Source organism: Hermetia illucens, chromosome 6 (assembly GCF_905115235.1).
Source record: "Hermetia illucens chromosome 6, iHerIll2.2.curated.20191125, whole genome shotgun sequence".
Taxonomy (NCBI): domain Eukaryota; kingdom Metazoa; phylum Arthropoda; class Insecta; order Diptera; family Stratiomyidae; genus Hermetia; species Hermetia illucens.
Window position 1 is genome coordinate 55246032 of NC_051854.1, and position 22307 is coordinate 55268338.

Genomic DNA, 22307 nt, shown 5'->3' on the forward strand with positions numbered 1-22307 from the left:
GGAATGGTCTTTATATTTGCTGGAATATGTTCTGTTGTTTCAAGTTAACGGTGCTTAGGGATGTTTGAGCTCGTTTATGGAAAGTGAGACGAACAAACCCTTAAAGTGTATTCTAGAAGGTATAGCTCGCAATAGAGTTGCCTCCCTCTTTCCATTTGTGAGCATATGGAATGGAAGAGAGACATTGGCCAAAAACGGTTTCGACAAGTTGCACAATGCTAGATGTAAGAACAAACTATTTGTTCCTCAGTAAACTGAAATTAGTATTTGCTATTCATAATAAAATCGAACTATTTCCAAAACGTTTACTACTTCATTTTGTACTGCATCGATAATAGTCAATTTGCGTTAAAATCTTAGGATCAACTACATCCACACAAAATCAATAACATTAGCCTTCTATAAATTTTCACAAAACATTCCATTATTATGCGTTATACTATTCTTTAGGTTGCTGCACAACTTGTGGTTGGTTTTCCAGTTAATTTAAAATCTTGGTAATATACAATTATTAAGTAAGGGAGTAAATATCGGAATGCAAATGATGAGGCTTAGATTTCATGCACTTTTTGATCCCTTACTCCTATATTTTCTAGTCCAAATAGCCAATTATAGTTTGTTACTCGGAAAACCACAAACCCGTCAAGACAAAAAGACTATACACAGGAATGAAACTAGAAAGAAAAAGCGGCATAAAAAATGAATCATCATGTGTCGTGTTTCTATAATACTTCTATGCGTGCGAATCCATGTAACCAGCAACCAGTTGCAAAAAGCGAATAGGAAATTGAAATCAGAGCCAATACCAATAACGGGACAGAACTGCGACCTTGACTGAAAAGCGCTGCCCACCGGACGTCATCCTTTTGCCCATTTTGTTGTGTCAGATAAATTTGGCTGACATGACATTATCAGTGGGAGGTTAGGAAATGTAACATGCAAGAATAATCACCTGCTCATAGAAACTGTTTCTGGATTATTAAAAAATTTAAATTGATTCATTAGATTATTTTTGGCATATTCGCAAATTTCTTTGGGCGCAGTCGTCAACACAATTAAATATATGTATTTTAACTCTACCTTATAAGCCAATATGCCTTATAAGATTTAGATTTATTTTTTCTAGTCCTCCGAAAAATTATACAATCATTTTTCTAAAAGCCTATAACCGAACCCTCAAGGTTTTACATGTGTGTGGTGGAATTGTAAGAAAACCATCACATCATAAGGTGCATCCTGTTCAAGCAATTTAGTCTCGACTTTGCTGTAAAAAATTAGAAAAATCACACCAAATAGTGTGGAAAGGTACCTCCAATTGATCTCCGACTCTGCTGTACAAAAATGATACATACACATTAAACGGAATGCCCACTACACCAAACTGATAGTGTTTTGTTATATGTGTTGTTATGGTCAATACAATAGAATCTGGCATTCTTAAAGGTTCTTAGAAGGCTGAAAATGACTTCCGTAAATATCTACGAACTTTGAAAAGCATTCACTCTACAATGTTACGCCTCCGTTAGCGCGTAGTTCCAATACAGAGGAAAAGACGCACTTCTATGAGCAACTGGGTGCAGTCCAGGGGAGATTTCCTGAAGTTGATATTGCAGGAAGAGTTGCAGCATTTATCCACAAATCCTGGGAACCTGAGATCTCTCGCATGGAGAAGAAGTAGGGAATGTTCGTTAAGATTCCGAAAAAGGTCACTAGTCTTGGGAGGTATTTATGTGGCGTCGAGAAGATAATAGTTAAAATAATCCTTGAACGTATCAAAGGACATCCTAAAAGTTTGATTGACAGCACTACGCTCTACACCTTCTAGCAATGACCATAGCAGCGGGTTATTTCGGAACAGTGTCCGGTGTATAGATCTCCGCTTCAGCTTCTCTTCATCGATTTGGATAGCATCAACAGGGAGAAACTAGTAGGTAAAACCTCAGATGAATTTAAAGTCGACAGTGAATTTCACCAGAATTGCATCCTGTCACCGATACTATTCCCTTTTGCTATCGGTGACGTTTTACTTCCTGCCGAAGAACATTGAGGACTTCATTAGGCTATTATATTTTCCCTTCTCTGTTTTTCTAAAAGGAAGCAAGGCTGAAACTGGAAATTAACACCAGCGAAACGAACGTTCTCAATCTGAAGAGAGTAGGCGAATATCGAGGACGTTGAACAGTGTATATACCCAGGAAGCGCCGATTCTATCGAGAGCGGCACCGAACCTGATGTCGCGCCATCGCTATTTTGTCCAAAATATGGAAATACAACTGTCTTAACACCGACATTAAATGCTGCTATAGTCGCATATGGAAAGTGGCCAACGCCAAATATGTGCCAGAAATGCAGAATTGATAGTGAATAGGTCACACATTAATGGCGACAATTGTACTATGCCCCAGGATGACCGACGAATCAGTCTCCCCAGAAACATATGACATCGAACAGTGAAGAACTGTAAGCTTTTCCGGAATTCATGGAGGGGTCATAAATACATTTCAGCAAACGGACAACAATGGCACGTGAGCGTGGTTGAAGCGCTATGTTCTATTTAGGGGTAAGTACCAATTATATATAAATATATAAGGTCCAGGAATTTTCAGATGCTTTCACATCAGATATATTCATAACAATCGGTGGCGCAAGAATCCATATTAGATCAAGGCCTTCATTCAAGACCGTAGCGATACACTACAGAAGTACCCTAATTTGACTCAGGTGCTCATTCACAGCTGAGTCGACTGGTATCCGACGTCAAATCACGATACAAATCCCACTGCCACCAGTGAGATTTGAGCCGCGACCTTCCGTACGATAGCCTTGTGCTCTAACCACTCAGCTATCCGGACACACATCAGGTATATTATATGAATGTAGACTTATGCGGCGTTGAGCAAAATAATTAAGTTCACAATCAGGGGAGTTTCGGAAAACTTTTCTTTTACAATTTTTTTAATATGTTTAAATTTTCTTGTGTTAAAATAACGAAATTTTTAAATCTAATGTTAATAATAATTAGTAATAATATCATAGACTATTAACAATTCTAAGAAGAATTAAAAGTTACATCCAAAATATATACAAAATGCTGAGAATTTATTTCCAGATAATAAAATCAGTGCGGGCGATTATCAATCCGATCTACACCCATGTAAAGAGTGTAGGTATGATGTTCATCGTTGGAGTTATCTTTTGAATTTGTATTTGAATATTTTATTATTAACGCTTTCACCACCAACCTACAGGGTTGGCCATTAACATCACTTAAAAATTCTACGAGCCAATAACATTGCCATTATGAAGCTGTTTTTCTTATTTCTCATAGCTGCCGATAGCTCCATCTCTAAACCCAAAACCCAAACTGTCGATAATTTCGGGCTCAATTCTACAAATTACTATCTTTGAAAAATTGATGATATTATAACCCAAGAGTTTGTTTTAATGTAAGATTTGGCTTTCCTTTAGCTTCATATGTAGTCTTGCCACTTCTTCTCTCCTACTGGCAATATAAGGGATCAACATAGTTATTTTTTCCAAGTTTGTCAGTTCAATGTAGCCAGTAACAAAATGGAAACGATAATTTTAAAATCATCTCATAAACGAATTAAACATTAAAACGACCAAGCTCTCAATGTAATATAATAGCATTTATTTTATAATCAATATTTTTAAAAGTATAAAAGTACATAATTATACAGCCCTGGAAAATATTTTACAAATGCAGCAACTTTTGCATATATAAATTATCAGAATTAAAAGTTTGTTTACCTACGATTCATATAAACCGAGAAACAAAAGAGGAATTTCTGTAGTGCTTCGTTAGTTTCAAGGCTATTTAAAATAATATAAAAATATGATTCTCTTAAAGATAAATTCGAACGGCAAATCACAAATTCAAAGAAAATTATAGTAGTCAACGAAGCTTCTTAAACATTATTCCTATATACACATACATGGATACTATATTATATATAAAAATTTCGTTTTTTAAATATTCTATCAAATCGCTTGATATAACGGGAAAATCAGAAATGAGAATGAATCTTGTGCTAATCATCCATAAAAATCAGTTTTTGGGCATATGGAGCAGCCCATCGCGAAAATTGTACTTAAATTGTGGCTTGGACATTTTCTCATTAGGAACCACATTGTCTACAAAAATAAAGGCCAAAACATGAAAAGTCTTCCAACTTAGATATTTTTAAATTCATGAGAATCGAAAACGCGTTTCCAACGGTTGGCAGTTCCGGAGACTATCTTCGCAAAAGTAATTCATAAAATGAATTATATATTTTCTGGATATTACTTACAGAAATTGAGTAAAGATAAGATACTATCTGTTCTTAAGCCTCCCCCGATATTTTTACATAGTTTTTAGAGAATTTTACCTATATTAGATTTAACTCAATTGCGTACTGCTTCACCTTCTTGCTGCCGAGCGTTATTGGGATATTCATCTGGAAGAAAAGAAAACTTTTAATGAATCGTCCTCGGGGGAAATGATTGCCTGCAACTAAAGTAGGGAAATGATGCTGTAGGACACTAAAGACTAGCAAAATCTTTCGAAAGGGACATGCAATGTTTCCGTGTCTCATGCGTTACTGCGCCACATTTTCCATCTGCCCTTAACCAGACCATAGTGAGGTATTACTTCACGAGGTAGACTCTGTTTTATACCGGCACACTCATATTGCCGCCCACCTCGATTTCTGAACAAGTTGTCCAATTTAGGTCGGGCTTATATTTTTCATACAAATGAATGCGATAAGGTCAAGATCCAGAGAAGGAAACTGACCTTTGGTGCATTTGCTACTTAAAATAATTTCATTCCCTGTACCATTGCGTACGCAAAGCCTCTTTATACGAGTTTCTCCTTGAGTTGTTTTGGTCTTTAGTCGCGAATCGTGGCGAAAATTGCGATATAGATAAACAACAGATGGTTCCAGTTGGAACAAATCTTTTCGCAAGTTAACCTAAGATTGTGTACAACAACTTTTGGCATCTTCCAATTGCAATTTTAAGCATTGCTTTGAGGCGGAGGCCAATTTAAAGGGTCAACATTTTGTTCAACCAGATATTCTTGAATGCTTCTTACTGTAAGAATGGATGCATTATCTAGTTTAAAGATAGATCTGGACCTATTGACCGTTTTCCTTCAGGCAACACGGCATTTTTAAGAATTTGTTAGGAATACGCCAGCATTCACCATTTCAATAGTACGATAATAATCTTATCGCACTAGCACCATGCGCCATGAGGCCTCCCAACACCACTAAGCTACTTTCCACCGATTTAACAGAAAGTGAAGTACATTTGCATGACAGTGCATCCCCTGCGAATTTTCAGAGTTATCAAAATTGCCCAAATATATATTTCAAACCCGCTCATAAGTTGTCACCAGGCCAGAGTTGAAATTTACTCTAAGCAACTGAATATAGATTAACCCAATTTGATGGAAAACGCATTTAAAGAATTATGGATTAAGATCGTATTGAAGGGATGAGTTGTGCGTTTAAAACGCCACCAATGCCTGTCATAATGGATTTCTACTTAAATTCTTAAAAAAGCCAAGCGAAATTCTCGTTTCTTGAGATTGGAGTAAATAAGTGAGAAAACACTATTTGCCATTTGCACAAATGAATCTCAAGATAAGGAGAAACAGAATGTTCCCTCAATACTCACCATCATCTCCATCTTCTTCGTTTTGCTCTTCGTGCGCATCGTGTCGGGCAACGATTTCCTTGCCTTCATCTCCATCTACTTCATTCTTCAACTTATCGTCCTCATCGTGTCGCAACATGGGATTTTTATTATTTTCAACTATATCTATATCATCGTTGCCGCCATCATGGTCCTTCTTCACACTCTCTAGGAGATTTTGATTGGGTGCAACCAGTACACCGTCACCAACCATATGTCCACCATCACCTTGTTTCGCGTCAATATTATTCGTGTCTTCTTCAGCCGCGTTATTGTTCACGTTATCCAATACCTCTAGAAGATGATCTTTGCCGTCGTTCTTATCATCAACTAAATTGAAGTCATTGTCTTTCACCTCATGAGCTCCATTCTCCTGCTCAGCGTCTTCGTTCTTTCCGGACAGTCCTTCAATTACGTTTGCATAGCGATTGTTATTATTGCCACTTTCGTCCTTATCTTCATTCTTTATCAATTCCTCGAAATTATCCGGTACTGGTGCTACACCCAAAGGCAACTGCTTTGATTTCAATCTGTGGCCATTATTCGCTAGTGTACTTGATCTTTTCGTCTTTTCCGAAGTAGAGCTTGCAGCAGGTACAGCTTGCTTATTGTTTTCTGATGTTTTCGGGTCCGTCGGCGAAGTCGATGATTTGTACGGAACCCTTAGCGGTGGGGGCTGTTGCATTGGGTCTTTATTAAAATCGTCCTGCTGCCGAGATCTCTTTTCACCACTGCCTAGGGGTTTCGGAATCATCTGAAAATTTTCAACAGAGTTAATAACCTGCCCATTACGCGATCGAATGTTGCCAATGTTAGATATGTACTTCACCCCTTTGCCCACTGAATTGCTGTTAGTGACATGCAGTTGATTTGTACTATTTCTTACTTTAATCGGAATCTTATACAAATTTTCACTCACGGCTATCTGCTCTCTGAAATCTTTCACAAGCGCCGCAGATTTCAAGGGATTCGGTTGGGGTAGCACGCTGTTCTCAGTGGATTCGAAGTGGGGTGGACGGTATGAACAATGCTTCTCGTAATCTTCAACTTGTTTGAGAAGTTTGCTACGGACTTTATCATCTGATGATCTCAACAGCTCTTCAACACGTTCTTTCTCCCGTTCCAGGTTGTTATACTTCAACTAATAAAATTTAATCATGATAAAAACAAAATTTTTCGATCATAACAATCGCCTACCGTCCAATGTTCAACGTCTTTATTGTGCTGCGACTTCGCTTGTGCAAGTAGGGTTTCGAGTGACTTGATTTTGCGCTCCAACCCATTAATTTGTTCAAGCTGAACTTTCTTAGTTTTGCTGCACTCCTCAACCAAGTCTGCATGCTCACTCTGTTCTAGTTTATAATGCTGTTGCAATGATTCGAAGCGGACATTTGATTCCTGTGAAGCTTTTGCGTGTATCTCTCTTTCTTCCTTCAACTTGTGCTCATAATTTTGTTTAAGATCATGGTATTCTTTGCGTTCGTTCTCCAGCGATGTCTCAAGCCGGAATTTTTGTTCTATGATAGCTAAAAATAGAACAACGATTACGATGCCAACTCGCATCCCGGAGATTGTGGGCAGTATCAAATGTTACCTTGCATTCGGGTATTCAGTACTTCTTGGTTTTGTTCGCAACGGATTGCCATCTCACGACTTTTGTCCAGTTGTTGCTGAGAACTACGAAAAATCGCCACGAAACCCACCATCAACACAAGTGCACCGATCCCAATAAAAAAGCGACTTCTTGTAGCTCGCGCGAGTCGCGGAGCAGTCATTTTTCCGAATTATAACTCTTGACTGGAAACTTGCTCAAAATTTACTTAAAACCTGGGAACAATGGCAAATTCACATCTAACTTGAGCCACAACCCGTTCGCATGCAAAAACTTATGAAATGTATGCACGCAAGAAGAAAAAAAACACCCGCAGATTGGGATGTTCAGAGAGAGCGAAAACGTCAACACGAAACCCTTCTTCTGGTTTCTGGTTTTTGACACTTCAGAACAACACTGGAGCAAAACATTGAATGTTGTTATCGACCATTGGCTGGTAATAGAGGTTTGCACAGTCAAATAATGTCGCAGAGTGTAGCGAGCGGTTTATTTTGAAATATCGGAATGCATCGTTGTTCGATGCCTTAGGATTTGGAGAAAAAACAATAACAATAAATTAAGCACTATGTTTAATGTAAATACTGATGATTTTATAGATAACTAACCCGCATGAAAAATACCATTTAGTTCGGAGGTAAATAATTGAAAGGTCCAGAAGGCTGCTTCATCTAGAGCAATTGGCAGAGAATAAGTCCTATTAGCTTAAATGGAATAGAGAGAGAGAATGAACTTAAGGGAAGTTTCGGACAAATTTCTCAAATATGGTAATATACAATATTTACTTTACGTTTTGCTTCAATAAGTGTAATCAACCGTCACAATCGGAAATTCTTGAATGGCTTGTTTGAAATGAAAATAATTTACTACTTTACAGTGACAACAGTTTCTCCGTTGAAGCACTTGGTAATGATGAGCTAAAAATCAAACATGAGGACGCCATTAAACACTTCAGCATCTGGGCAGAGGAAAATAATGTTGATTCGGGAAGTTTGATTTCTGAGAACGCCACGACAGCATGCGCAATTTTATTTTCTGATAACTATTTGAGGCTTTAGGATAACTAAAGAGGCAAATCTGATTTCAGACACAATTTTGATGAATTGCTCGACAACCAAAATATCGGCGAGTTGGAGCTCTCGCCAACGGAAGACTCGCGCTGCAGCAAGCGATAGAAAAACTGGAATATGGCCATCAACTGCATCGAGTTCAATGGCCATGAGAGAATTCAGTATCCCGACGAAATTGATAAGACTGATTAGGCTAACCCAGACCAATCCGCGTGGCCAGATAAAAGCAGCAGAATCACTCTCGAGACCATTCAACATATACAACGGTCTAAGAAAAAGCGATGCCCTATCTTGCATTCTCTTTAACCTGGCCCTGGGAAAACATCGAATCGCACTAGTTAAACGATAACAGCTATAACGGTGAAATCCGCGTACCGTTGTTGGCTGCCAACAGAGGCTATTTTAGCTTACAAAAACTGTTTCGCTCGAAATGTCTCACCATAGGGTTAAAGCTCTTACTCTACAAGACAATGATTTTGTTAGTCCTCATGTATTCCTCGGAAGACATGTTTTTAGCGAGAAAAATTGTGAATTCTTGACTGCGTTCGAGAGAAGAATCCTCCGAAGAATTTTTTCCATTATTTAAGAGCTTGATAATGAATGCAAAATACTTTTGTAGCTTCATAGTCTTTTGCCTAATTGGCAAAGTGTTTATACAGTGAAGAGACTATATTGGAATATACGTTAGAGATATCTACTTTTGGGTACTAATACAGTAGCGTTAAAAAAACCCCGGGGGCAATTTTTTGCGAATAGGTGGTTCTGAGATATTTTTCGATAAAAAACATTATTTATTGGGCGTTTTTTATTTCTGTTGGGTTTATTGGCATTGGCATGGTTGTATCAATGTGATAAATCTTGCAGATCATTGACGAAATAAGTGAATTTTTAATGAATTTGCAGATCATTTGATGAAATAAGCAAATTTTTAATGAAAACGATGAGTTTGAAAGAAATACAGAAAATTGTTAAGGTTGCTTATAAAAGAGAATTAATTGTAAAGTTATGCTTATAAAAACGACAAATGCTATCTAACAAAATTAGGTGCAATGAATAATCGGTAAGGAAATGTTGAGCAAATTATTTGCAAGCAGGTATTCCTCATTCATAGACATCTGTAAGTAAACATGGATGAATAACAATCACGGTTCATTATAGAGGCAGCTTCGTGACTTTTTCAGATTTTTCGGTGGGGTGATCTCTGAGAATGGGTCCGTGATAGACATGATCACTTTAGATTCCCGCACTCCCCAACTTTCCAATAAATGCCAAAACTATGGTCGGGTTCGGGGAGTACTAACTGAGACCTTTCATTTGACACCCCACACGACTACATTTGTTTCTGAGAAAAATGCGTGTGACAAACAGACATTGAACCGATTTTAATACGGTTTTGTTTTATAGAAAACCTTAAAAAAGGGATATCACACACAATTAGAGAAGTATCATTTTGCTGAGTATCATCTATAAAATATTCTCATAGACCATAGAGAATTCGGAATCCCAGCTAAATTGATAAGACTGATTATGCTGCTCTTGAACAATGTACGAAGTCAGATAAAAGCAACGGAACTATTCTCGAGACCGTTCGCCAACAATAACGTTATAGGCCAAGCATCCTTTTAACCCGGCCTTGGAAAAAATTATCCATGGCGCTGATGTCTCCAACGTTCCAATATGGAAAAAGAAAGGTAGTCCAGCAAAATGTTCAAATTGCAGTACGATCCGGTTACTTTCCCATATCATGAAGATTTTTGAACGCATTCTTGAAAGCCGTATTCGCGAAATCGTTGAAATAATCGTGAATCAAGCCGGATTTACTGACGCAGTGCACGCTGCGCGGTTACTCATGGAGAAACACCTTGAGAAGCATCGCTCTCTTTACATTGCATTTTTGGATCTGCAGAAAACATTTGACAGTATGCCACACGAACTCATCTGGTATGCTCTTCGACAACACATAATGCCACAAGAACTCGTGTTCTGCCGCTTCATGTCTCTGCTGGTGTTCATCAAGGAAGCGCCCTCTCACCATTCCTCTTGGTTTGTTGTTGTTGTTGTACACGGACCCGCTTTATACAGATGATGTTTTTCTAGCATCTAATAGCAAAAATGATCTCGAGCAACTTGCCCAAAAATGCCTCATGAAACACGGTCTCAGATTGAATCTGAATAAAACTGAATTTTTGACGACCGATCCCCATGAAACAGGCCCAACTACTGCGAGCGACAGTGACCTGCCCAGAACTGAGCGATTTAAATACCTCGGGTCAACGCTATCAACCAATGGAAAACTGCGCTATGAAATTGCTTTACGCACTTACGCAACCTGGATGAAGTGGCAACTGGTGTTCTTTGTGATCGACGTATCAACGAACGTCTCAAATCTAAAATTTGCCACAATGTCGTCGATCCTGTCGCTCTCTATGGTTCTGAGTGTTGACCGAATATAAAAGACAATGAACGGCATCTTGCGGTAATGGAGACGAAGATGTTGCGTTGAGCTTGTGGCATGACACGTTTTGATCACATCCGAAATGAGGATATCCGCGATCGCTATGGGGTTGCATCGATCGTAAAAAAATTATGGGAGAGGCGTCTTCGATGGTATGGTCACCCAATTCGTGCTAACGAGAATTCACTTGCCAAGATTGGTCTGAACATCGGTCGATGGTAAACGACCAAAAGGCAGGCTGAAACAACGGTGGCTTGATACACTGGATGGGCATTTAAAAGCAGCAGGATTGCATCCAGATCAGGCATTTGATAAAGTAAAATGGCGAAACCGACCCCGCTTGTGAATGGGACAAAGGCTGAAAAAAAAGAATATGTATGTATATATTATAATATATATATTAAACATGTGATATGTATTGTACATACAGAGCGATCTTATACTCCTCACATTTGTTTTTCGAAACGATCGTTTTTGAATTATTAATTTCATGCGTTAGTCAAATTCCTTGGTAACCCATTTCTATTGTTGTTGATGCTGGGAAAATAGGATTTCAGTTCCAAATCGAATTATTATCGTTGCAATTTGCAAATTCAATTCAAGTTTTATATAAAAGACCACTTTTTGGCAGTTTTCTTGATTGATTTTATTATTACTTGATCGAGCTAGGAGCAGAAACAAAACCTCCTTAACTATTTATAAATACTCCATTCAAAGTTTCGCGTGATTTTCTCTATATCTTCAGAAAATCACAATGATACTAATATTCTATAATTTAATTCCTTTGTGTTTTATTGTAATGAATTGCTTATTAATTTATTGAGTCGAAATTTTCCTCAGTCAACAGAGCGACTATAGGTGAAGTAAAAATAATTCTGGCTCTTTTGAAGCACTCAGTAAACTAAGTCGACTCACAGAAGCGAGTTATATTTCCCTCTACTATTTGAAGCCAGGCCATCCGCTGAATATGGAAACTGTTTTCATAAGGAGGCTAATCTAGTTTATAAATTTTAAATTTATTGATTTGCTGTCACAGGAAAAAACCATTTATATTGTTTTTCAAATACTTTCCTTGAATTTATTATATAAAATTTTAGCAAAAATTACAGGAAATTTATTTCAAAAAATAGAAAAAGGTCAGTAAAATCAGTTTGCCTTGCAACTAACAAAAACATTTGTGAAATAACTAAGAGCGGATTAATGTAACGAAAAGAAAAATAAACTTATACAAACTAAGAGTATCATAACGGGCATTTGTTTAAGAATGAAGTATTATCCATGGGTGTTCCAAAACTTGCTCTAAAGGCAGCCTTTGCTCCGGGTTTAATTTTAATAACTTCGAAATTAGATGCGCAGCTGCAGGAGTAACAAACGAGGGTAGCTTGTAATCAACTTTCATAATTTTACGATATGTTTCATCATGGTCAGGAGAAACAAACGGAGCCTGACCAACCAAGAGTTCATAGCACAGTACACCTAAACTCCACAAATCAATCGTTTTTGTATGTGGTCTGCCTTGCACCATTTCAGGTGGCAGATAATCTAATGTGCCGCATAATGTTGTCCGTTTAGAATTCGGTTCATGCACTGACCAACCAAAGTCAGCTATCTTCAATTCACCATTGTACCCCAGCAATAAGTTCTCGGGTTTTATATCACGATGGATCACATCACGTTCATGCAAGTATATTAGAGCCGATGCAAGAGATTTAACATACATGGCAGTTTGCGGCTCATCGAAGTGTTTGTTTGGTTGCTCCTGTAGAGCTTTATATAATGTTCCTTTCGGTGCATATTCTAATATCAAATAAATCCTAGCATCATCATGAAAATATCCATAGAGTCGAAGTATATTTGGGTGGCGCAGATGCGACTGAATTTCAATTTCGCGCCGCACTTGGTGTTCAACGCCCGTTGAGTGTATTTGTTTTTTGAATAACACTTTCAGAGCTACTACAAATTTAGTTTCCTTTTCTCTAGCTAAGTACACATTGCCGAACTTTCCCCGGCCTAATGGGCGTCCAATGTCGAAATTTGAAAGTGACCACTTTTTTTTATCATTAACATCTGCAAGTACAAATTTAATCATTTGTTAGGGACTGCATAATGTCTAGTGTTTTGGAAAGCTTACTTGAAGCCCTATCCACAGTACTATCTGGAATAGCGTGTTCAATGTCGCCTCTTACTTCTTTATTCGGTTGTATAGGCGTTGGGTTATCAGTCTTGAGAATGGCAGCCTGTCGTTTTGTTTCAGTCTTTGTTGATTCTACTTTCGGTTTCGTCTCAGTGGATTTCTGTTCATCCGTTTTGTTAACTATTAGTGTCTGCTTGCTAGGACCCGTACTCTCGAGAACGCACGTTTTAGAGGCGAGTACTGTTTTTTTAATTTCTCCAGTGCGGATATTTCCTCGTGATACTGGTGCGGTGTTGCTCTCCTGGAATGTTCGAAATAAGAAAATGATTAAAATGTATTTGAAATCTACAGATCATCGGCCATTAACGAACTTCTTTGAAAGTCAGAAATACTATAGTTTCTCAAATGAATTTAATGAAGTTATAAGTAGAATAATCTTGACAAACTTTTGTACATGTTAAACAGGCGGGCTAATTAGTTTCGTAAATATTAGGCACTTTACCTTTGTTAATTGTATTTTCGTGGTCCCCCGACTTTCTATTTGCTTTTGACTGCCGTATTTCATCGTGGCGCCTACGTTTTCCTTCCCAACCTTCGGTCCATTCGTACTTCGATACATATTTGGAGGAATTTATCTGTCTTTATCACATAAAAACGTCCATATAATTAATTATTTGCAGTGAGTCCAAGACAGTTAACTAGTAGGGAAACTGGACCGTTTTGAATTTGAATGAATGACAAAATTGGTCTGGTTTATTCATTCAATGCAACCAGGCGGGGACTTTTGAAAGGAGCTGTCAAAATATTCAGATGATTTCATTATGAAAATCTAATTCCATTATCGAAGTTTGAAATAGAAAATTTGGAATTTCTCTAAACTGTCTTTGGATCAAACAAAATAATTTAAAATGACCAGTCCTTGTTGACCAAAAACGATTATAAAACTCAATTCGTTATCAACACCAGCTTTGAACGCTTCATTCTCCTATCAGAAAAATCAGCTGATGCTGCTCGTAGGAAAATTCGGCCTGTCCAGCGAATACGATGAGCGGAGCATGGGCTCTGATTTGACGTGAGGTTGTAGGTCTTATAACCTCGAAGTGTGATAAAATTCTGCTTGCACGTTTTCCTTAGTGATTCTATTTTTAATTGAGAGAAATTCTTTCTGTTTAATCTACATTCGATTGTTAGCGGGTGACTGATCTTTTAGTCATGTCGTGGTTATTTGGTTCAAGGGCAAAACCAGCTGTGCCGCCTGAGGATGGTGGGAGTGATGGAATCCCTTCGACTGCAGGTCAAAGTTCTGGAGATCCTGGTCTCACCAAAGCCGAACGTAAAGCAATGGAGGCGTATCGATTCGATTCATCGGCTCTGGAACGCGCTGCGGAGGCTGCGAAGACGCTGGAGCGATCAAGTGAGTAAAATACGGCCTCTGGATATTTGCCGGCCTATTGCATAACGTAGACATGTATTGCACCAGGGCGGCTTTAAATCTATGTGCAGTGAAATATTAACATATTGAATTTTACAGGACATGCCCGGGAGGCCCTGGAATTATCCAAAATGCAGGAGCAGACTCGGCAACAGGAATATCTTTCAAAAGTGAAAGAATACGAGGCGCATGTTGAGCAGGCAAAAGTAGAACAAAAGCGGATTGACCATGAAGAACGGCGGAAAACATTAATTGTATGAAAAATTGCCTAAAACCTGAAAACCAGACTATAAATTTGATCTCATTGAATTTTCAGGAGGAAACAAAACAGCAACAGGCTCGCGCTCAGTATCAAGACCAGCTGGCCAGGAGGCGATATGAGGAGCAATTGGCTCAGCAACAACGCGTTCAGGAGGAGAATTTGAGAAAGTAAGTATATAAGGAATCGTACACTCTTACTGACTTTGAAACAGAAGTTGCATCATTCATTTTTCTAAAAACCCTAAATCTCCTTGGAAGTAGAAGGGAAAATAACTGTAGCTTGAAGCAAGAGGTAGCCATACGTTTTATGTTAGCTTATCTGAGAAAGCGTCTCACACACAAACTTCAACAATGCCGTCAAGTTAAATGTTTAAGTGGTGTTTTGATGAGGGTAACAGACGGTTAAGTGCTGGTAGTTTTACCCCCAAGGTCTTCTTAAGATACGAATAAACTTTGTGATCACAATCAAAGCCCCGGTGTGACAACCAGCAACGGTACCAGTCTATACTGAGTGTATTGCTCAGCATTCATACTGATGGATGCAAGACCTACTCAAATTTCCTTTTTTTCCCGCTTGGACGGAACCACAACTCCCATGAAAATCCCAACATCTAATAATCGGGCTGCAAGTACATGAACCAGAAATTCTCATCACAATTCACAGGGATATCTTGGTTCTCACTGTAATATTTATAGTTATAATTTTAGAACTTTTTTTTGGACTTAGACTTAGAACATAAATTTGCACTTTCTATGAAGAAATGTTCTTTATTAAAGAAAGATTCGCTTCATCAATTGGTAAAATGACTAGATAATCAGACGAGAAAGTTACAGTTAAATTATCAAGTCGATCGGATGAAAACTCTTCGAGTCCTACTCGTCCATTTCAAGGGAAATGCGTTTGAAGTTTGAAAAAGCTATATCATTTCGAAATTATACAATAATAATACCACCAATAAAATTTCTTTTGCCTTTCTCGACTGCATAGGCAATTTCTATAATCCTCAGTCTCGGAGTTCGATTCTCCTTTCATAACTGACGCGTCGGTAAAGAGTATTGTGTCCGTAAAGCTGTTGCTGTCTAACGACTATTTTCCTCTTTTGTTGCGGGATTGAGGGAAAGTATATACCTCTAAGGTCCGGATCGCTTAGTGTTTTGGTTATCCGATGCGCCCTTGAAAGAAACCGTTTGAATGCCTAGATTCGATTGGATTTTCCCCAAACATTATTATAATTATTCCCAAGTTATCACAATCTCGGCAGATGCCGAATTTTACCTAACACTAATACTAAGTGCCAAGCATTTAGGCGGGACGATCCTACCTACTTAAAAACTAAAGGGGCGCTAGTGGTAGTGGTGGATGGAAGGTCAATGGGAGAATCCGTCGACAACTCTCCGTAACATCACGTATGCAGGATGATGTATTTCTGCATGGTTTGAACCAGAATGTGCGAAAGTCCCAGGACTTCAAGGGAAGCCGTGAGGGATTTAGGTACAATACCTGTAGCTGACAATATTATGGGAACTACAACCACCCGCCCGAAACGCCAAATTTCTTTGATTTCCCGAGGCAGTGGCTCATAGTTCACCTTCCTCTCCACATATTTCCGTTCGATGTTGTTGTTATGGGGGATAGCAACATCAATTATATACGCGGAGCGACCCGTCTTGTCAACTAACAGTACGTCAAGCTTGTTATGTAGAGTGTGGCGATCACTCAGAACTTGCCGGTCCCCATACATGGTGTAAGCAGAACTATCAAGTACTGCTTGCGGCTCATATCGGTATACCGATATGTACAGCCAGAAATGAGATGGTCCAACGTCTCTAATCACACATTCTGCACTGGTCGTTGTCCACCCGTTCTTTCATGATGAGCTTTTTATAAGTTCGGGTGGCGACCACGCGGTCCTGAATGGCACACATGAACCCCTGCCGTCTCAGCATAGAGCTCCCCAGAACACAGCCATCTGCTCGACAAGTGGCTCTCTAAGACAATTCACGTGTTTCCCATGCATTGCTTTCGACTTCCATTCATTGATCCGCTCTTGGTCCGACTTCATCCCACTCAGAGGATTGAAAGGTCAAGGTCAAGTTAAGTGAAGTCAGCCCACAGTCTGTCGTACAGACAGCCGCATGCAAGGAGCTCGCCTCCTCTTTGCTGTAAAAATAAACGTGTAGTGAGTCGACTTGGCGATGATATTGTGCCGTCACATCAAAAACCTCCCTGCCTCCGATGTCACGAGGCAGGTTCATTCGCTCCACGGCATTCGGAATTTGGACATAGTCGTCCGTATCCGCTGCGGGATGTTTTTTAGATCGGTCTTTGTTCACGGGAATATTCCGAATGCATAAGCCAGTGAAGGGATAGCGCTTATTTTATTCTTTCCTGAGAGATGCGATTTCAGTACCAGCTTCAAACGTCGCGGGAACTCGGACATGCTAACCAACTCGAGCATGGGTTTCTTGCAGAATTCCCGGGTACTTGTAGAAGTCTGTCTCGGTCATAGCTTCGATGTGGAGGTCAACAATGCTATGTCCGGTATGCGTCTCGCGATGATCTTTGCGGATGACTTGGATTCGACCCTTGTCTAATCCAAACTCCATCCGAATATCACGGGTGAACACATCAAGTGTGTCAGTTCGCACTTAGCACGTAGGTCACACTTTATTGCAAAACCATGCCCTCTAATATCATTCAGTAGTCATGAAAGGGGGCTCAGTGGCATACAAAACCAAAGGAGACACAACGAATCCCCTGGAAGATGCCCCTCCGTATACGGATGGGCTCTGAGATATTAGCACCCTCAGATGTACGCACTGATTAGGTGGCCCTTCCATGACTGTCGCCAAAAACTTTTATTAGTATCGGATCAATGCGATACAGATGTAGAACATCGATTAGCCTGGTATGCAGGACGCTATCGAAAGCTTTGGCATAATCGATATTGCAACTAAAGAGGTTTATTATTATTATTACTATATCCAGTCAAAGGCAAATCTTGAAATCATATGATCCAAATTCGCTCGATGGGGCCGTTTCATAATGCGTTCATGGTAAGTAGGCACGCAGGTCACAGTTAAAAATGTGCTCAATTTGCGACAAGTAGGGATTGAAGCGGGAGTACTACTCTCGTTGTTTGGGGTAGTGTTTTCTCGTTTGGTGGTATATCTGACGTTCGTTCCACCAGTACCGAATTGGGTTTATGTTCAGTAATCGACTTCAGGACTTCCTCATTGCGCAGCTGAGTAATGGCACGTGTGTAGGCTGGATCGTCGGAAACTTCCCTCTTACATCTTCGGAAATCTCTTTTGTGCTCCCTCATGTTGTGCGGATATTATGAGGAGGTGGTGTTTTCTCCACTAGGCATTGGCGTGGTAATTATTTCGGTGATGTCCTAACAAATACTGCTTAGGGAGTCGATTATTGTGATTTATTTTAGGAAACATTTTGGGCTCCTGGTGCAGGCGGTTTGACTGCACTGTGCAACAGAATGAGTATCTCATTCCTGCTTCTCATCGAGGATTTTAGGACTGAATGTGAACATCAGCGTTTGCGCTCGATTCCGCAGCAAATTTCAGGAAGTATAGCATAGTGTATGTCGTGACAAAAAGAAATTTCTTATTGCACAGCTTATGGAGACAGAAGCTACCGCAAATAATGATTTCAAATTGGTACACCGTACCACAAAGAACTGACAGGTAGACGCAAGACTATATATGAGCAGCACACGGAAAGTGATCACTACTGTTACTCTACTTTGGAGTATAACTTGTTTGAATCTATGAAGTTTGGAGTGATTGTATCTAAACTCCGTGAAAGCAGATAATTGGCGATCCAATCGATTATTTGATTTGAGACGATGTACGACTGATGACTTTCAGAAGTTGTGGTGAATCATATCTAAAGCTTTTGATAGATCAAGGATAAACAACTTTGTTCGAAGACAAGGACAAGGTTAGTTAAGTCTATCTTGAATTCAAAACACATTGAGCGTCTTCGAAACATAGATTCACGAAGTGTTGCATTCTCCCTGATTTCAAGATTAGAATCACCTTTACTTTCCCCCACGTTTCGGAATACATAGAGACAAAGATTTAGGTAGTCGTTGGGTACTCAACGGCTGACGTGTTAAGTTATGGAAATTCCATTTGCCGGGTCGCAGCACTCATCATAAACCATCTTACTGAGATTTCAATTGTTGCATGCACAGCAGATCATACCACCTGGGTTGATTATTATGACCGGTATCGATAAGAAAAGCAGTTGTGTCAAAATATTCGGATGCAGAAAAAATATATATGTCCCTGTATTGGAGGCTGCGCGTAAAAAGGCTCGCTCCAGTGCGGATAACCGATGACCGTTCGAGTGTTCCGAAAAGTTCAGAGCTAACTGATGTCTATATGCATCGTTAGCTGCTTTACATTTCACCTCCAAGTGAATGGAGGAAGGCAGACTTAGCGTAGGTCAGAGTGCTGCGCGATTGATACCTCGGTAAAGAGTCTATTTTCAACTTCAGCAATTCTTGTTTATGCTATACGATCACCTTGTTGTTTAGGAAAATCTAATCTATATAATTATATTTTAGACAAGAAGAAAGCGTCGCGAAACAAGAAGCAATGCGTCGTCAAACCATTGAACATGAAATCGAAATGAAGGAAAAGAATCGATTAAAACTGCTTGAGCACGAAATGCGAGTTAAAGCAAAAGTTGATCGAGAAAATCGTGATATCAATTTAGAACAAATTCGCTTGAAAGCTCAAGAAAACCGTACTACCGTTCTGGAAAGTATCAAGTAAGTAAAAGCCAAACAATATTTCCAACTGTGATTTCAAAGGATCATTCACTTGCAGGACCGCAGGATCTGTTCTCGGCGCTGGTGCTGAGGCAATGCTAACTGATTGGGACAAAGTTTTAACTGCGGCCGGAGGTTTTTCATTGTTGGCTCTGGGAGTCTACACAGCAAAAGGAGCCACTGGTGTTACAGCCCGTTACGTTGAAGCCCGCATTGGAAAACCTTCACTCGTAGGAGAAACTTCTCGTTTCGCATTGCTAGACATTCTAAGGCATCCAATAAAATTTGTGCAAAATTTGAGGTCGAAACCAACTGAAGCTCTACAGGTAATCTGGTTTTTAATTGTTTTCAAGTCTTTATAAATTGAAATATGAAATTTTAACTCAAGGGTGTCATCTTGAAACCAAAACTGGAAGAGAGACTTCGCGATATAGCAATTGCAACAAAAAATACCAGGCAAAATCGTGGTTTTTATAGAAATATTTTAATGCATGGTCCTCCGGGTACTGGTAAAACGTTGTTCGCCAAAAGACTTGCGAAACACTCTGGAATGGACTATGCGATTATGACTGGAGGTGACGTTGCACCTATGGGCAAAGAAGGTGTGACTGCTATTCATAAAGTATTCGATTGGGCCCAGACGAGTAGAAGAGGTTTGCTTTTATTCGTGGATGAAGCTGACGCGTTCTTGAGAAAGCGATCGTCCGAGAAAATTTCCGAAGATTTACGTGCAGCATTAAACGCATTTCTTTATCGTACAAGTGAACAAAATCATAAGTTTATGTTAATATTAGCTAGTAATACCCCGGAGCAGTTTGATTATGCAATCAATGACCGTCTGGATGAAATGGTAGAATTCACATTACCTGGCCTAGAAGAGCGCGAACGTTTGCTTCGTCTGTATTTCGACAAATTTGTTTTGCAGCCAGCTGCAGAGGGACAAAAGTGAGTTTCCTCCTCCTATTTTTTATAATAAATTTAATTGAAATTCCGATTCGCAGACGATTCAAATTGGAGAATTTCGATTATGGCGCAGTTTGTTCACAAATGGCGAAATTGTGTGAGGGAATGTCAGGACGAGAGATTTCGAAATTGGGAGTGTCATGGCAAGCAGCGGTTTATGCTTCTGAGGATGGTGTGCTAACAGAGAAAATGGTTTTGGATCGATGCGAGGCTGCAGTTTATCAACATAAGCAGAAGGTATTTTGTGTACCCTCCGTTGTAATAGTTTTGATTAACTGTTTATCTTTTAGATGGCCTGGCTATCGGAACAAGAACGCAGTGACCACAAAACTATCACAAAAGACACAGTCACATAAAATTAATTTGTTTCTGAATTTTCGAAGTTGTAAAATAAGTTAAAGAGGTTCAAGATAGCAAACGCTGCAAAACGGGGATTTAATTATAATTTTAAGTTTATCTTCTAATTCATTTTCGATGGAGAGTGGAGAATGAAATTTAGACTTAGTTGGGTTTCTCGAATATCCTGAATAGAGTAATATTTCAGTTGTACTCATTTCGAAATATTGCTTGCCAGGCTCAGAACCGGGTTGCCAAATTCGAGCGGAGATATAACCGACTGCCATTACTCACTCTCCACTTAATTTTAATGGCGATGCATTTTTACTATTTCATCGTTGATTAGAATGTCTCGAAATGACAAATTTTTTTACATGAAAATTGTTATTGTAGTCGTGCACACTTTAGAAAAGAAAAATCATTCAACAGAATTAAGTGAATGTCAACATCCATAGAGAAATTTATATTAAACTTCTCTTTGTTGATACGAGAATTCTGTGATTCCAATGCGTTATAATATTGAAATTAGTGTAATTTTATATTTTGATATCATACGCTGTCAAATCTGGTCGAATAGTTTATCCGAAAATGTTCCTTCTGTTGTAAGCAAAATATATATAAAAAAATTGAAATCAAATTCGTGTAGGTCATTTAAAGTTAGTTTCAGCAAGCAACGTTTACAGTTTCATTTTAGAAGATACGTGACTGAGTTTCGTTGCCAGGTGTTGATTGCTCGCCTATATTCATTGACAACATAAAATGGGTTCGGATTATATTGAGCGAAACCGCCTGATTCAGATCAAAATAGGCCTAGTTTTAAGATGTAACGATTTCGCTGACCAGATATGAAGAATACTGGTTATTTTCTGTATACTATGACTAGTTGACTGCATACTCTTCAATTTTATTTTAGTCTGGTTGTTCATATTAAGATCATCTGAGCATTTTTTACTTCGACCATCAAAAGCCTATTTGCTGAGATTTAGATCTATAAAAAATGATAATAATAATCGTTGGCGCAACAATCCATATTGGATCAGTGTGTTAGAGCACTTCTTTCAAGACCGTAACGGTACACTACAGTAGGAGGCAATGTGGTCAGCATTGCGCTCGCCCGAGGTTATTACCCTGATTTGACTCCAGGTACTCATTTACAGCTGAGTCGACTGGTATCTGGCGTCAAATCACGATACAAATCCCACTGCCTATAAAAAATAGCAGCATTGAAAGGAATCATTGGCGAAGATCTCATCGAATGCAGTCTCTTTTGCGGATTTAGGGTAGATGGCAAGACATTCAACTAGACTGACGGTAATTAAGTTTTATTTTTACTGTTCATTAACTGAAGTCAGAGAAGGGAGGTTCCCTAGTGCGTACCTGGAGGGCTTGTATGTAAATTGAGTGGTGGTAATTTTTTGTGAAAGTTTTGTTCCTTTAATGTCATCAATGAGGCCAAATATAGTAGCCTATGGTTGGCTAGGGTATACATTAAAGCCTCTGTAGAAATGTTCATAATCACGATGTAAACAAGAACTGATCCATTCTGAC

At 39.0% G+C, this 22307-nt stretch overlaps 3 protein-coding genes across 4 annotated transcripts; 1 reads left to right on the plus strand and 2 right to left on the minus strand.

Moving 5' to 3' along the window:
• Nucleotides 1-3629: 3629 nt before the first annotated feature.
• LOC119659795 (myb-like protein X) lies at nucleotides 3630-7699 on the minus strand. Of its 2 annotated transcripts, XM_038068065.1 has the most exons (5): nucleotides 7298-7698; nucleotides 6901-7229; nucleotides 6623-6844; nucleotides 5686-6457; nucleotides 3630-4460 (listed from the first exon to the last, which is right to left on the minus strand). In XM_038068065.1, the coding sequence occupies exons 1-5, from the start codon at nucleotides 7476-7478 to the stop codon at nucleotides 4408-4410; spliced, it is 1557 nt and encodes a 518-aa protein (XP_037923993.1). In that variant the 5' UTR covers nucleotides 7479-7698; the 3' UTR covers nucleotides 3630-4407. The 2 variants fall into 2 exon arrangements, with proteins under 2 accessions (XP_037923993.1, XP_037923992.1); XM_038068064.1 differs by having other exon boundaries at nucleotides 5686-6844; nucleotides 7298-7699.
• A 4135-nt stretch (nucleotides 7700-11834) lies between these two features.
• LOC119659455 (aurora kinase C) lies at nucleotides 11835-13724 on the minus strand. Its single transcript, XM_038067540.1, has 3 exons — nucleotides 13474-13724; nucleotides 12969-13272; nucleotides 11835-12904 (listed from the first exon to the last, which is right to left on the minus strand). The coding sequence occupies exons 1-3, from the start codon at nucleotides 13588-13590 to the stop codon at nucleotides 12096-12098; spliced, it is 1230 nt and encodes a 409-aa protein (XP_037923468.1). The 5' UTR covers nucleotides 13591-13724; the 3' UTR covers nucleotides 11835-12095.
• A 313-nt stretch (nucleotides 13725-14037) lies between these two features.
• LOC119659454 (ATPase family AAA domain-containing protein 3A homolog) lies at nucleotides 14038-21396 on the plus strand. The gene is made up of 8 exons (XM_038067539.1): nucleotides 14038-14385; nucleotides 14503-14657; nucleotides 14720-14832; nucleotides 19254-19460; nucleotides 19519-19786; nucleotides 19849-20405; nucleotides 20462-20660; nucleotides 20714-21396. Exons 1-8 carry the CDS (start codon nucleotides 14184-14186, stop codon nucleotides 20777-20779), a joined length of 1767 nt encoding a protein of 588 aa, XP_037923467.1. The 5' UTR covers nucleotides 14038-14183; the 3' UTR covers nucleotides 20780-21396.
• The last annotated feature ends 911 nt before the right edge of the window (nucleotides 21397-22307 follow it).

Coding starts and splice junctions, on each gene's coding strand:
- LOC119659455 (XM_038067540.1), bottom strand. CDS start 13,590: ATGTATCGAAGTACGAATGGACCGAAGGTTGGGAAGGAAAACGTAGGC. Junction 13,273..13,473: donor CGAAAATACAATTAACAAAG/GTAAAGTGCCTA, acceptor CGAACATTCCAG/GAGAGCAACACCGCACCAGT. Junction 12,905..12,968: donor TACTGTGGATAGGGCTTCAA/GTAAGCTTTCCA, acceptor TTGTACTTGCAG/ATGTTAATGATAAAAAAAAG.
- LOC119659454 (XM_038067539.1), top strand. CDS start 14,184: ATGTCGTGGTTATTTGGTTCAAGGGCAAAACCAGCTGTGCCGCCTGAG. Junction 14,658..14,719: donor AACGGCGGAAAACATTAATT/GTATGAAAAATT, acceptor TTGAATTTTCAG/GAGGAAACAAAACAGCAACA. Junction 19,787..19,848: donor AACCAACTGAAGCTCTACAG/GTAATCTGGTTT, acceptor TTTTAACTCAAG/GGTGTCATCTTGAAACCAAA.
- LOC119659795 (XM_038068064.1), bottom strand. CDS start 7,478: ATGACTGCTCCGCGACTCGCGCGAGCTACAAGAAGTCGCTTTTTTATT. Junction 7,230..7,297: donor ACTGAATACCCGAATGCAAG/GTAACATTTGAT, acceptor TTCTATTTTTAG/CTATCATAGAACAAAAATTC. Junction 6,845..6,900: donor AAGACGTTGAACATTGGACG/GTAGGCGATTGT, acceptor AAATTTTATTAG/TTGAAGTATAACAACCTGGA.